The sequence below is a fragment of the Pseudonaja textilis genome, chromosome 2, assembly GCF_049901715.1.
Source record: "Pseudonaja textilis isolate UNSWEBS1 chromosome 2, rPseTex1.2, whole genome shotgun sequence".
Lineage (NCBI taxonomy): Eukaryota > Metazoa > Chordata > Lepidosauria > Squamata > Elapidae > Pseudonaja > Pseudonaja textilis.
In genome coordinates this window covers 140756178-140770331 of record NC_141991.1, presented here as the reverse complement: position 1 = coordinate 140770331, position 14154 = coordinate 140756178, and the positions used below count along the sequence as shown (strand labels likewise).

The 14154-nt window shown below is 39.2% G+C and overlaps 1 protein-coding gene across 4 annotated transcripts in view; it reads right to left on the bottom strand.

Moving 5' to 3' along the window:
• Positions 1-14154, bottom strand: part of OLFM2 (olfactomedin 2) — a 259829-nt gene that overhangs the window by 192486 nt on the left and 53189 nt on the right. The window contains exon 1 of one of the 4 annotated variants that reach the window (XM_026713834.2): positions 470-776. The exons of 1 other annotated variant lie outside the window; for it this stretch is intronic. In XM_026713834.2, coding sequence (XP_026569619.2) covers positions 470-604 — 135 coding nt within the window. In that variant the 5' untranslated portion in view covers positions 605-776. Of the gene's footprint in view, positions 1-469; positions 777-14154 lie in introns of those variants that run through there. 2 more of the 4 variants (XM_026713833.2, XM_087925521.1) reach the window with 2 other exon arrangements.

Below are 14154 nucleotides of genomic sequence, written 5' to 3'. Positions count from 1 at the left end.
CTTCCTAGGGTAGGATTTTTAAAAAAATAATAAAAAAAAAAGCTTTGGCGATAGATGGGAACCGAGGCGCCTCTCTCGTTCCCCAGCAGCGCCCCCGCCCCCACCCCAAACAACACTCATCGCGACGCAACTTAGAAAACAAGTGCCAGCCGCAGGTGGAGAAACCCGTCTCGTCGGAATGGCAAAGAGAGCAAAGGCGGGAACCCCTTCCGGACGAGATTGGGAAAGGAAGCAACTTCTCGCTCGCTTGGCCCGCAGCGCTCCTTTGGCGCAGCTGAGAGTTAGAAACGAAGGGCAGGTAAGGGCAGGGTCCCCACCCCGCCAAAAAGTCAGGCTATCAGCCCTCCAGTGCCACTAAGCGAGGTGCATCGCCTGGAAGGGACAGCCCTGGGGCAGCTCGGATCCCCTTTTTCTCCGGGGGGGTGAGCGGGGTGAGAAGTGTGGGAGTGGGAAGAGAAGGGGAACTCACGCTTCTCTCGGAGGTGCCGGCCTGGGAGATGGTGCCATTCAGCCCCACGAGAGAAGGCAGCGTCTGGGACATCCAGTTGGTGACCATGGCCATGGTGCTGAGCACGGCGCCGATCTTCAGCAGCGGCACGGTCATGTCGCCCCCTGCCTCTCATGCCCCTCGCCCTCCGGCGAAGCCCGCGACGCAGCCCCCCTCCCGGCTCATCTGCCCATCCGGGAAAGGCTTCCGCTTCCCCGGCGGACCCGCCACGCCGCCCCGACTGCTGAGCCGAGAAAGCGGGAGCTTCTAGCGCCCGGCCTTATAAAGAACCCCCCCCCCGCGCGCACCCGCGTCCTCTGTGACGTCACAATGGCACCGGCCACTGGCCGAGCCTGCCTCCGAGTGGGGAGAGACGGGAGGGAAGAAAAAAAAAAACCAGACTCAAACGGAAAGGGAACCTACAGGAGCGAGCAAAGAGACTGGCAAGCTCGGACTGCGGCTTCTCGAGTAAAGGATGCCATCCTTTACCCTACCTCGGAGTAAGGTATCCCTGACTGCAGGCCTCCCTCCCTGCCAGTCTCCTCTGAAACGCAGCAGGAAATCTCATCCCTTAAACCTCCTGCGCCAAAATACTCGAGAGCTTCCCGAGCGCTAGACAAGAGTTTTTCCACTTCCCTGTCTGCATAACTCCCTCCCTCAGCCTCCCTGCAATTGATTCGTTTTTCTTTGAAACCAAGGATGGTAGATAATGCCTTAGATCTGCTTGGTGTAGTGTGTTACCAGAATCACCTTTCCCATATGTGTGTCAATGTTGCTCCAGTGCCAGCTTGCTAAGCTTTACCCCACTGAAAATTCCTCTTTGCCCTGCCCTTTACTCTTGCTCTGGAGATCTTCCTGGTTCATTTACCCTGGAATATCTTCTGGAGTAGGTTCGACTAAGCTTTCTTGCTCCAATAAGCCCTGTATTCAATATTATTCAGTCCTATTGTGCATAGGCTCCATGACTGTGCAGTGCATAGCAAAAGATACTTACCAGGCAGTAAATATTATACAATTTAACGGGTTACCTTTCCTGGTTAAATTTGCCCAATCCTTCAGCTCTCCTTTCTCAAATTAACTTTGTCAAATTCCATTGGGCATAATTGGATTTAAATATGAACACGTCACATTGCTGCATGTTCACTATCCTGGAAATATTCACATGGAGGTAACTCCTACTAGATTCTTTGTGCCGATAGAAGTCTCAATTCTAAACTTTCTTATAAGCTAAACCATGAATTTTAAAACATACATAATGCATAACAGAACTTGCTGTTGAGTCACTTTCTCCAATTCTAGGAATTCCAAATGACATACTACATTAAAGCACTTTGGTCCTCTACATTGGGGGTTCTCATGGCAGAAACCAACAGTATTTTAATTATGTTATTATTTATCCACCTACTCATTTTTTTCTTGATATGAATGGATTATTGCCTAAGTACATTCTGCCTTGATCCTATACCGAGTTTTACTTTTGCTTTGACAATTGATATCCAGTCACTATAATTCCGGTTCTGCATATGATACAAGATAGAAAAGCTGAGATGGCATATCAAGTGATTGGCTTTGGACTGATCCCGGGAATCCATAGAAGTTAAGATTTTAACCTACCACTCCACCCAGGTTACTCTGAATCTGAACACAAAGGCAGACAGCAATTTGAAATTTTTTAAAAAAATCAAAGCATTTCAGACATAATTGACCCAATTCGCATTACCTAAGTTAATATTGTACATAAAGATAGTACATATGATTATAAATACTTAACATAAGCATCTTGTGAAATATTACTGGTCAACACATCATTTGAAAGAGCTTGGAAAAAAGATGCTGCATTGCCACCATGTTCAATTTGACATCTGTCATAATGCAGACATATTTTAAAAGTAATTTTTTATTAAACTTCAAAAATGCAAAAGTAAAAAAACCTGATACAAAATAATAAAAATATAAAAAGAAAAAAATTAGAAGTGCAAAGGAAAGGGAAAAAAGAAAAAAAGAGAGAGAAATGACTTCCCCCTTCATCAAAACATTTCAGTAATTACCACCTCCTCTCACATTTCCACAAAGATCACTTCTTTCCCTATCTCTTCTCATATGTTAAACAAATTATAAAGCCCAGTCTTTCAATCTTAATGAGCAAACGCCAATTAAGAGTTACCAGGAATAACAAGATATATTTAACCTTTATCAAATAAATCATTTTCGTACGCCTTTCCTTTCCTTTTAACATAGTAAGTTATCATTTTATTTAACAAATACAACAAAATGTTTCTTCCAATATCTTATATCTTATAGATAAACAAATCTTTAAAACTCTTCAAAGGGTTTTAAAAACCAGCATTAAGAACTACCAGATATAGCAACTATATTAAAAAATCTTTATCTTTAACTCCTTCCAGTAGAATCTCACAATTTTTTACCATTTTGTCTTTGTCCCCTCTCAAAACTCCTTTACCAATGTAACATGAACCAGAAATAATAACATCTATATTTTAACAAAAAAAGCCCTCTTCTTCCTTTATCCTATTTATAAACAAATCTTTAAAACCTTGCCATTCAGTTGTGATCAAGAAAAAAAAACATTAAGAACTATTAGAAAGAACATCCTATCTATCATATTGACAAAAGCTATATGCAAGTTAAGTAGCCTACATCTTCTGTCATGTCGATTTTCTGACTCATTTTATTTCAGAACTCCTTAAATTTGCATTGTCTTGCAATACTTAAAAGTGAGAAGGCAGCTATAGTTTAGGAAGCCAATGCCATCAATTTCCTTCTATACTGGCCTGATGTGAGTCAAGAGAAGCTTTCTCAGAGAAACAAAATCTAGAGACATTGGTATCTCTTCAATACTCATAAACTGAATTCTCTCAACAATCTTTATTTTGTTCTTTGCTGGAATACAGCATCTTCTGCAGACCTCCAATGACTCTGGACTAGTCAACCATGAGTGAAAATTGGTGTCCTACTGAAATGGGAAAAAATCCCAGTACGTGCCAGGAATCTCTTCACTTAACAATGGAACAGTACCCTGTCTTTGTATTTGAGAACATAGCTTTCTCAGCCATACTATCTAGGCACCAATGGTTATATAATGGGGAACATGTAGAGACATGCTTTAAATAGTAGTATCCTATAGCTGTCCTGCTTGTTCCAGCATGTTCCGCTTCCAAGTGGCAAAAACTGCATAAAGCTGGGGGTAAAATCCATTGAACCTGAAAAAAATTAATTCAGAATCATGTGACATAGAGTTAGGTAATTTGCACTTTCTGAGAATGTTTCTTTGTTGGGGAATTCCAATTCCAATTCCTGACAGTGAGATTAACCCTCTCCAAAAAATTGTCAGCAGATACTTTTCTGTTTTATTTGATTTGATTCAATTTCAGCACCACACAACACTGGACAGCTCATAACATGAGGAAAACAAGATGAAAGTCAATGAAGCAAAGAAATATAATAAAATTAATGAAGAAGATTAAAATCTAGACAACTCACACCAAAACATATGCCAGATGCACCCAATACATCAGACAAAGACTTTTATTTACCCTACTCCAATGCCTGAGCAAACAGTCAGGTCTGTAACACTTTCTGAAAAATGATCAGAAATATATTTGTAAAATAAAAATAAACTAGGCAATCCAGCCAAAAGTTTTCAGCCATGTAGGTTTTGATTGAGATATGCAGTTGAACATACTTCCAGGTAGATATGCATAGCAAAATTCAGTGAATTTGATCCATTACCCAAAACCATGCAACATTCTGCTGAATTGGACTTTCTTGTTATATCCTTAGAATAAGATTGTTTACCTCAACACATAAATCCTATGCATGTGTCTATGAAGCAGGAGAAATGATTTGGACTTTTTCCATGTTGATAGGGTGTTTTAATAATAAACAAATGTAGAAAATCATATTACTAGGCTACAAGCATTGAGCAAGAGTTATTCACACTGAATTAGCTTCCCATGTTTCAATTTCTTCCTATTTGCCTGTGTGTGTTAGTAAGATTTCCTATATGATTTTCTATAATATGTTTAGACTTATCTCAGTTTCAATACAATCTCTGTGAACTGAAAATAGAATCAGTCAGTTTCGGAATGTTGAAGAGTCAACTTTTTTCAATATACCAGAACTAGAGAATAGAAACGTAGCTTGCCAAAGTTGTTTATTTAATGGCTTTTCAGACTATTTATTAAATGTGGGGCCACCATGACTGCAAACTGTGGGCACTGGCATAGCAATTCTTATAACCAAGTTCAAGAAGAGGATGCAACATCAAAACATAAATTGCAAATGGTTTAGGATTATTTCATTCTCCTTTTTCTACACCTTGCTATGGTGTATGTGTTTGTGCATGCATGTGTGTGAGTGTGTTAAGAAAAGCAATAACTTGACTGAAATAGAGACAGCCCAGATGCAATGTACTACCAGGGTGCCAAGTGGCGAGGAACTTATTTATACCCGTTTTCCCAGGAGGGCATAGTTGGGTAAATGCTAAGCTCAATGATATTGCTGTCAAGACTCCAAAATTCCACTTAGCAGAATGAATAGGAAGTACTGGCTATTGAAGGAAACTATACCACCTAAAGTTGAGAGATTCCAGATAGTTCTTCCACCCAGGCTCAACCTGACTTCATTAATGTTTCAGACTCTTATATCTTCATATCCTACCCTGGAGATAATGTTATCTATTATTAACTTGTTATTTTTGAGATGCTGATTCTTGTGTTTGAGAGAGAAGGACAAATCCAAATAAATAAAGGGCATAACTAAAAGGTTACATTATCAAACTTTGTGCAACTGCTATTCAGCAGCGGTTGAATTCACATGAAAAGCCATTTCTTTAGATCAATGCTGTGCTAAGGTGAGCATTCCCTATGATTCCACCACTTTGTGGTTAGTTCAACGAAAGAACCAGTCTTTACTGATCCATTTTAACTAATTCGCTATATCAGCTCATTAGCCTTTTGTCTTTCACTTTATGCTTTGCTTTGCTATTGTGAATTGCTTTGGAGTACAATCTAGTTCAAAACATAGGAGATGATGCTTCAATGTACCTCAATTAATTAAGTTTGCATAGAACCTCCACTGCACATTTGCTCTTCCTCTGTCTTAAATTCCCCCAAAAGGCTCCCAAAGACCTCAACATTTCACGGTAGTTTTAAAGTATGATAAGGATTTTTGTTCCAGAGGGCATTTTAAGGTAAGAGTAGGAAAGATTGCAGATTGTATGAGAAATGAAGCTTTCCATTGCCAAGAAATACACAAAATGAGATAGCCATAGGTATTTGCCAACAAAGTATCTTTTTGAGAATGGTAATTAAATTACTATATGATTGTAAAACACAATTTCTTTTCCCATGCTTTGTTTTGTTAAGAGAAGGGACTATTCTAAGGAAGTTCTTGGGAGGGTGAATAGGTTAAACTTATGGGTTGAAATATATGCAATGTTTCAAAAAGAATTCATGATTTCAATTCAGTCCATGTACAGGGGAAAATAAACTATTTTTAATTTTTTTTTAAAAAAACATATTATTATTTTAGCGAAAGCCAGTTTGGTATAGTGGTTCAGGCACCAGACTAGAAACCAAGAGACTGTGAGTTCTAGTCCTGCCTTATGCATTATCTTTGAGCCAGTCCCTCTCTCTCAGACCTAGGAAGAAAGCATGGACAAAATACTTCCAAAATCTTGTCAGAAAAACTGCAACAAATTGTCCAGGCAGTTATCGAGTCAAGACTAACTTGAGAGCACATGCAATCAATCAATCAATCAGTAATGGCAAATATCACCTAAAGCATTTGCAAACTTCACAAACTGTTAAGTTTTGCATTGTAGGTCTGGATGAACTCACACGGCATTCTATCTTTAGGCAGCCCAAAACTCTTCTGCTCACAATTTTGCATCAAGTAAGCAACATGACTAATAACCCAGCATAATGAATGAGGAACTTTTCAAAAAAATGAGAGGAAGCTGAGAAGAGAACACGTTTCCACTTCAAGACCAACAGTGGCATCTAGTGGCTTCAATGCAGGATTTCACAGGTAAACAATCTCTTCCTCTAGCCTAGCAGTTCAAAATATTGGCAGTCTTTTTACCCAGCCTAGAAGCTTCCCACTTTTTCAGATTGCAGTTTGCTTCTCAGAACTGAGGCTCCTACGTTTTTCACAGTCGCACAGACAAAGGAAACTTAGGACTCCTTCCTTGAATGACAACACAACTACACCAAGTACAATTCCTCCCAGTACAGTGGTCAAAATTGCTCATTATACTTAAATATGCTCATCTTCTTTTGGCAATATTGGTAATCCTACCTAGGAATTACCACAATTTCAATGCAGAAATATATTTTTAAAGGATTCTCCATTTTCCCAGAAAAAGAAAAGAAATAGGCTAAACACAAAACCAAACACATTCTCTAACATGGAGACACCAGGAAATGGGAGGGCTGGGGGAAGAGATAAACACAGAGCGAGAAAGAGTAGAACCAGAGCGGAGCTGACATTTTCTTGAAATTATTTCTTAGCTATTTTTCACCCAGACCTCTCAAAGCAGCTTAAAAAAATGTAAAATAATGAAATTACATCAGATTCAAGCATGAAATAACTACAAAGTAAATGATTAATCTTTGTTACAATTCCATCTTCTCATCCTTATAATCTGTCAATTCTGCATCATGGAAGAATGTCACCATGACATAAATGGCTGTTCTGTTGATTAGATCTAGTCAAATGGTACCACTTGAACACCAGCAGCGCTTACAAAATCACTATCAGTCAATTGCAAAAGGCAGCTTTACTCAGATCAGTTTACATCTTATGATATCCCAGGTCCTTTGGAAGGACTCGATTGGTGGGCAATACTGCCAAATCCTGTCTAAACATTTGGTTGACTATACAACAAACCATAATAATTTATTAAATATATATACTGCTTGACTCCTGGTGGCCCTGGGTCCAAGTGTCATACTGAAATGCTCAAGAGATACTAGTATAGAACAGAATAGAACGAGTTGGAAGAGACCTTGGAGGTCTTCTAGTCCAACCCCCTGCCTAGGCAGGAAACTCTACACCACTTCAGACAAATGGATATCCAATCTCTTCTTAAAAACTTCCAGTGCTGGAGCATCCACAACTTCTGGAGGCAAGTTGTTCCATTAATTAATCATTCTAACTATCAGGAAATTTCTCCTTAGTACTAGGTTGGTTCTTTCCTTGATTAACTTCTACTCATTGCTTCATGTCCTGCCCTCTGGGGCTTTGGAGAATAGCTTGACTCCCTCTGCTTTGTGGCAACCCCCTGAGATATCATGTCACCCCTAGTCCTTCTTTTCAGACATATCCAATTCTAGCAACCCTTTTTTACATGTTTCAGCCTCCATCCTGTCATCATGTCAGTTGCTCTTCTCTGCACTCTTTCTAGAGTCTCAACATCTTTTTTTACATCGTGGTGACCAAAACTAGGATTAAGTAAGGATGTACAGTAGTATTCCAAGTGTGGCCTTACCAGGGCATTATAAAGTGGTATTAACAGTTCACGTGACCTTGATTCTATCCCTCTGTTAATGCAGTCTAGAACTGCATTGGACTTTTTGGCAACTGCAGCACACTGTTGGCTCATATTTAAGTGATTGTCTACTACAGACCTGTTAAAACTGGTGGCCGGCAAGCCGGATGTGTCACACACAGGCCACGCCCATCCCAGATCCACAAAGGCAAAAAAATGTTGTGATACATCACAATACATCATGTGACACAATCAAGTTTGACACACGCCTGCTGCACGCACAAATGGAATGCACACTTATATATAGTCGGTTGTGGCCCGGGGAGTGGGGACTCCTGAATTAGACAACCTTTAGGGAGAGAGTGCATTGACTGAGAATTTACTGACTGCAAATAATCTTAGCAAATGCTGCACTGGTCCAGACTGTGATAATGAGGATCTAAAATATGGATCATAATGAATAAAACTGAGTTCCTTTGTAAGAATTACTTAGATTAGATTCTTCCTTGGAGGCACAGTTCCATCCTGAAGTCCCTCTGCAAGCCTACAAGCCTCCTGCTTGTCTGAGAGCTAGAGGTTCCAGCAAAAAGAGGAGAAAATGGTAAGTGCGTTGTAGCGCTACCAGATTCAAACCCTTGCTATTTCTAAACCATTTGAAAAAGAGAAAAATGTACACTTGCTGCTAGGTTTCCAGGGACAGGGCAGGAAAACTTCCTGGTTAACCAAACCTTCCAAGAAACCCAATTTCATAAATACTATTGCCTTTCCCCTATTATAGTAATTCTCTGTATGAATGATACATAGCTCTACCTTTTACCGATCTCTGACTGTCATGGCTAGTTAAAGAAAGAAGGCGGGAACTAGTAATTGGATGCAGGCAGTAGTTTTAATTCACTTATTGATAGTTAAGGAGGTTTCAGCTGTTTTGAAGAGGTGCTGGCCTACCCTGTCCTCAAGTGGCCTTCCATAGATCCAACAGTCATCCTATAACCAATAGGACACCAGTCATCCTATAACCAACCTCTCTTTTGGGGAAAGAGTGTGGCAAGAGTGATGGGCAACAACTAGAAAGCTCTAAACCAAACAAATTCCTTGGGATACTTGGCAGTCAGGATTCAAGGCAGGTTATGGGATGGAACCGAAATTGGATTGGTTGCTCTCACTAATGACTTGTGTGTGTGGTATGGGATGATGGGAAAACCATCCTTCTTGTCCTCCTAGAATTTTTGGTGGCCTGTCATATTGTTAATGATAATATCCTTCTGGGTTTAATTTATCAAATTGTTCTTCTATTTTGATTATATATACTCCCAAGCACCTCTTGAGAGAATTGGTTTATAAATCTTAGGGATAAATATTGGGGTGTGGGGGTGTGAAGGAGTTTTGTGTTAAAAGAGTATCTGTGTGGCATGTCCCCTTGAAACATGTGCAATTCTCAGAGCCAAAAATGTCACTCACCAATGAATTGTAGAAAGGAATGTCCAGAATTGAGTTAACAAAACTTGTACTATATATTAGAGATACAAAGACTAGACTAGGCCTTTAGATCACAGTGAAGAGATAATAAAAATTCTAACTCCTTGCTGCCATCTAGTAATCTGAAATATTTTTGCAGCCCAGTTATATAAAGTCTACTTCATATAGTAAACGTGAAAATGTATACTGATAACTTCAACTGCATTGTGGCAACCTTAGTATGAGTTGATCTTTACAGAGTTAATGTTGGTTTTACAGTAATTTCCCCCTGTACATTTTCAAAGTTTGATACAGTAATATCAGTAATGATGGTAGCATTTTAGTCAAGGTCAGAATGTACCAGCAAAATGGTTTTTGTATAGCTTGCAACAATAATCAAGCAAATGTACATTGACAACATTTAAATGCATATCTTTTCTTCTCTCTGTGATTTGCTTTTATTACCTCCAAAATGATCTTTCAAATCCTCCCCCATTTTGTCTCTTACTGTACTCTCTTTCCTCCAGCATCCTGCAACAGAATACTTAGGCTAAAGAAAAATGCTTGTAACAAATATTGGATTTTAGAAAGGGACAGGAGGTTCTGAGGAAGATTAAAAATGAAGTGGGACTCCACAAATGATCTTTGTCCTTATTCTCTTCAACAGTGAGGCTGGCACTAGTGATAGGACCTTCTATTTAATGTTCTATGTCCAGAACCTTTATCATCATTTAAACTGTCTACAGAAATTTCATAAAATGCTCTCCTCCCTCTTCTTGCTTTAATTAGTTTATTTTCTTCATTAATTCATTCAGTTGATATGGCTGCCCAATCTTTGACAACTCTGGGCATCTCATGCTCATTTTTTTAAAAAAGAAAGAAAAACAAATATATTGCATCCATATTATAATAATTTAGCTTAAGATACACAAGATGGCGTCTCCCACCATTCTGGACCAATGATCGGTGGAAGAACCTAGCTGCCCATGTCCTATAAAAAACAGAAGAGTTGGGGCATCCAAATTTCAGGAATCTGGTGCTATTATAGACAGTATGCTTCCTGAATCTCATTAAGATGATGCTATTTAATTAAAAGGAACCAGACCATGCCCAACCTGCCCCATCACATAGGTAGGCAGAAATAGTTGGAGAAGGCTGGCCCATTAAATAAATTAAAGATGAAAGCAAACAACATGCATATAGACTGAGTGAAACTAGGCTCAATAGCAGTCACTGTGAGAGGGATCTTGGAGTCTTAGTGGACAACCAGCTAAATATGAGCCAGCAGTGTGCAGCAGCCACCAAAAAAGCTTATGCAATCTTAAGTTGCATTAACAGAGGGATACAACCGAGATCAAGGGAAGTACTAATACCACTCTATAAAGTCTTAGTAAGATCACACCTAGAGTACTGCATCCAGTTTTGGTCAGCACATTATAAAAAAAGACACTGAGGCTCTAGAAAAAGTGCAGAGAAGAGCAACCAGGATGATTAGGGGACTGGAGGCTAAAACTTATGAAGAACCGTTACAGGAACTGGGCTTGGCTAGTCTAGTGAAGGGAAGGACCAGGGGCGACATGATAGCAGTCTTCCAATATTTGAGGAGCTGCCAGAGAGAGGAAAGGGTCAAGCTATTTTCTAAAGCTCCTGAAGGCCAGACAAGGAATAATGGATGGAAACTGAACAAGGAGAGATTTAACCTGGAAACAAGGAGAAACTTTCTGACAGAACAATCAACCCATGGAACAGCTTGCCCTTGGAAGTTGTGGGAGCGCCATCAGTTGAGACTTTCAAGAAGAGATTGGACTGCCATTTGTCAGAAATGATATAGGGTCTCCCGCTTGGGCAGGGGGTTGGACTAGATGACCTACAAGGTCCCTTCCAACTCTGATTATCTGTAAATCTGTCAAGACCCAACATTTGATTACAAGAACTTGTGATGGATCCTTCACAACCAAATTCTATTGCACAGCATCACACATTCATTTAGGGGAATGAATAGATCCCCCTTCCCTTGTCCCTGTTTTGTAACTCCATCCCCAGAATCCTAAAGTTGGAAGAGGCAACTGAGGCCAACCCACTCTTTGATACAAGAATCCAAATCAAAACATCCTGGACAGATGGCTCTCTCGCTGTCACTTGAACATACCCAATGAACAGCAGTTCACCACCTCTCTTGGTAACTGGACTTTACCAGTTAAAATGTACTAGATTTAAAAAAACATTCAGATGGAATCTGCCTTTCTATAACTTAAATCCCTTATTTAAGGTTTTGCATTCTGGAATGAGAGAGAACAAATAGGTCTCAGTGTTTCTGATAAAAAAAATATTAAGAAGACTATTTTATTCTGGAAGTAATCTTAGTACACACACAAGCACAAATGCCCCCTTTAGTTGCTTCCCCAAAGACAAACATTGTCCCGAGCATTCTTGCTGAATCCTTTCTCTGAATTCTCATGAAAGGATTATGTTTAAAACTGGAAAGCAGAGTGGGATCAGATCAGGGCAGAATAAAATGAAGCGACTCCTTCCACATTCTAGAAATTATATAGTGGGATTGATGTTACCCAAAACTGCATTGATGCTTTTTGCAGTCACATTGTATCGCTGATTAATATTCTGTTTCCAATCTAAAAAACCAAACACTTTTTTTATCCTTAAAAGATAGCCATCTTTCATCCTTTACTTATATGTATTTTTGATATTTTCCCCCTTAAATGAAAAACTTTGCATTTCTTTTTATTAAATTTCATGCTGTTACTTCAACAAGTATAACTTTTCAAAATCATTTATAATTTTATTTCCATGTTCTAGGGTGTTTGCCACTCCCCCAAACTGTGTGTCATCTACCAGTTCCTCCACTTCCTCATTCAAGGCATTGATAAGAACAGTGAAAAGCAGAGAACCTGCTCAGTGTCTCTCTCTCTCTCTCTCTAGTTTGTTGAAAAACCATTGATTTTCAAGCCAGCTATGAATTAACTTAATTGCCATGCTACTCAGCCTACATTCAAGTAGCTTATTAATTAAAATGTCATGGGGCTCCTTGTCCAGAGCTTTCCTGTAGTTTACTACAATCTTCCCAAATATCCATGTCAGAGTGACTGGCTTATGGTTTCTTGGATTCTACTTTTTCTTTTTGGGGGAAGGTAAGGACAAAATTTGCTTTCCTACAATCATTTAATAATCCCAGTTCTCCAGGATCTCTCAGAGCTAATACAGGTAGTCCTTAACTTATAACAGTTCACTTAGTGACCCTTTGAAGTTACAACAGTACTGAAAAAAATGACTTATGACAGTTTTCACATTTATGACCATTGCAGCATCCCCATGGTCACGTGCTTTACATTTGGATACTTGGCAACTGACTCCCATTTATGATGGCTGCAGTGTCCAGGGGACATGTCAGGGGTGGGTTTCTGCCGGTTCTGTCCACCTCTGTAGAACCAGTAGTTCTGAAGAGCAGCAGACATAGAACCGGTTCTATGTCTGCTGATGTTTTTGCCCACCCACCTACCCGGGCTCTTACCTGACCTTTATTTCCTGATTTTTTCAACTTCAGCTGCCGTACGAGGCAAAGCTGCAGTTAAAAAAGCAGGAAAAAAGGGCTTTTTCAAAGGCTGCTTCTCTGCATGCAGCGTGCTGATGATGAGATTTACAGGTGCGCGCGCACATCATAAATCACCAAACCTCATAAATCACCGAACGGAAATTAACCCTGTCAGATCCCACCCCTGGGACATGTGATCCCCTTTTGCATCCTTCTGACAAGTCAATGGGGAAGCCAGGTTCACTTAACAACCATGTTAGTAATTTAACAACTGCAGTGATTCATTTAACAAATGTATCAAGAAAAGTGGTAAATTGGAATTTTGTGATTTAATAGCAACCCCAGAAAAAGAAATGGAAGAAGGGGAAAAAGTGCTAAATGAAATAGTTTATCTGGATTGTTTGGTGACTTTGCATCTTTTGGGAAACTTTTTTTTCTTTGTTTAAAAACACTCGGGTGGTTGTTTTGGGAAAAAATTTTCCTCTTCATAATGGCACCACTTTTGGATGAATTTAAAACTGAATATCTAAAATATAAAAAGGAAGAACAAGACTGGAAAGATACCTTGGACATTCTTTTTCGATCTCTAGAAATGGCGGTGCATTCCTATGGAGAATTGATTGCACAGCAGGATAATTGGGACAAAGAAGGAACCATTTTTGATGAACATGTGACCCTATTGGGGAGAAGGAGGAGGAAGAGGAAAAGGAAAAGGGATTTTAAAACTTAAAAAACAACCAAAAAGATAAAAATGAGTTGAAGGGTGGATATAAGATTAGGAAACAACAGGAAGGGGGAAAGCACAAGAAGAAAAGGGAGGTGGAAAGACAAAGGGGTGAACAGGGTAAGGAAAAAAAGAAGCAAGGGAGAAAGGAAGGGGTGAGAAGTCTCAATGATGGGAAGCAAGATTTGAAGAAACAAAATTTATTTATAGATAATGGGTAAATTTAATTGAAAAAGGGATTCCGTAAGGTACATAAGATTGTGTTATTATAGGCATTTATAGAATAAAATGTTTAAGATATAAATATATAAATAAGTATTAATAGATACGATTAAAATTTTTCTTTTTCTCTTTATATAATATATTGTGTGACTTTAGGATGTGCTAAACAGAATCCCAATACAAGTTATGTGTGATATTAAGTATTA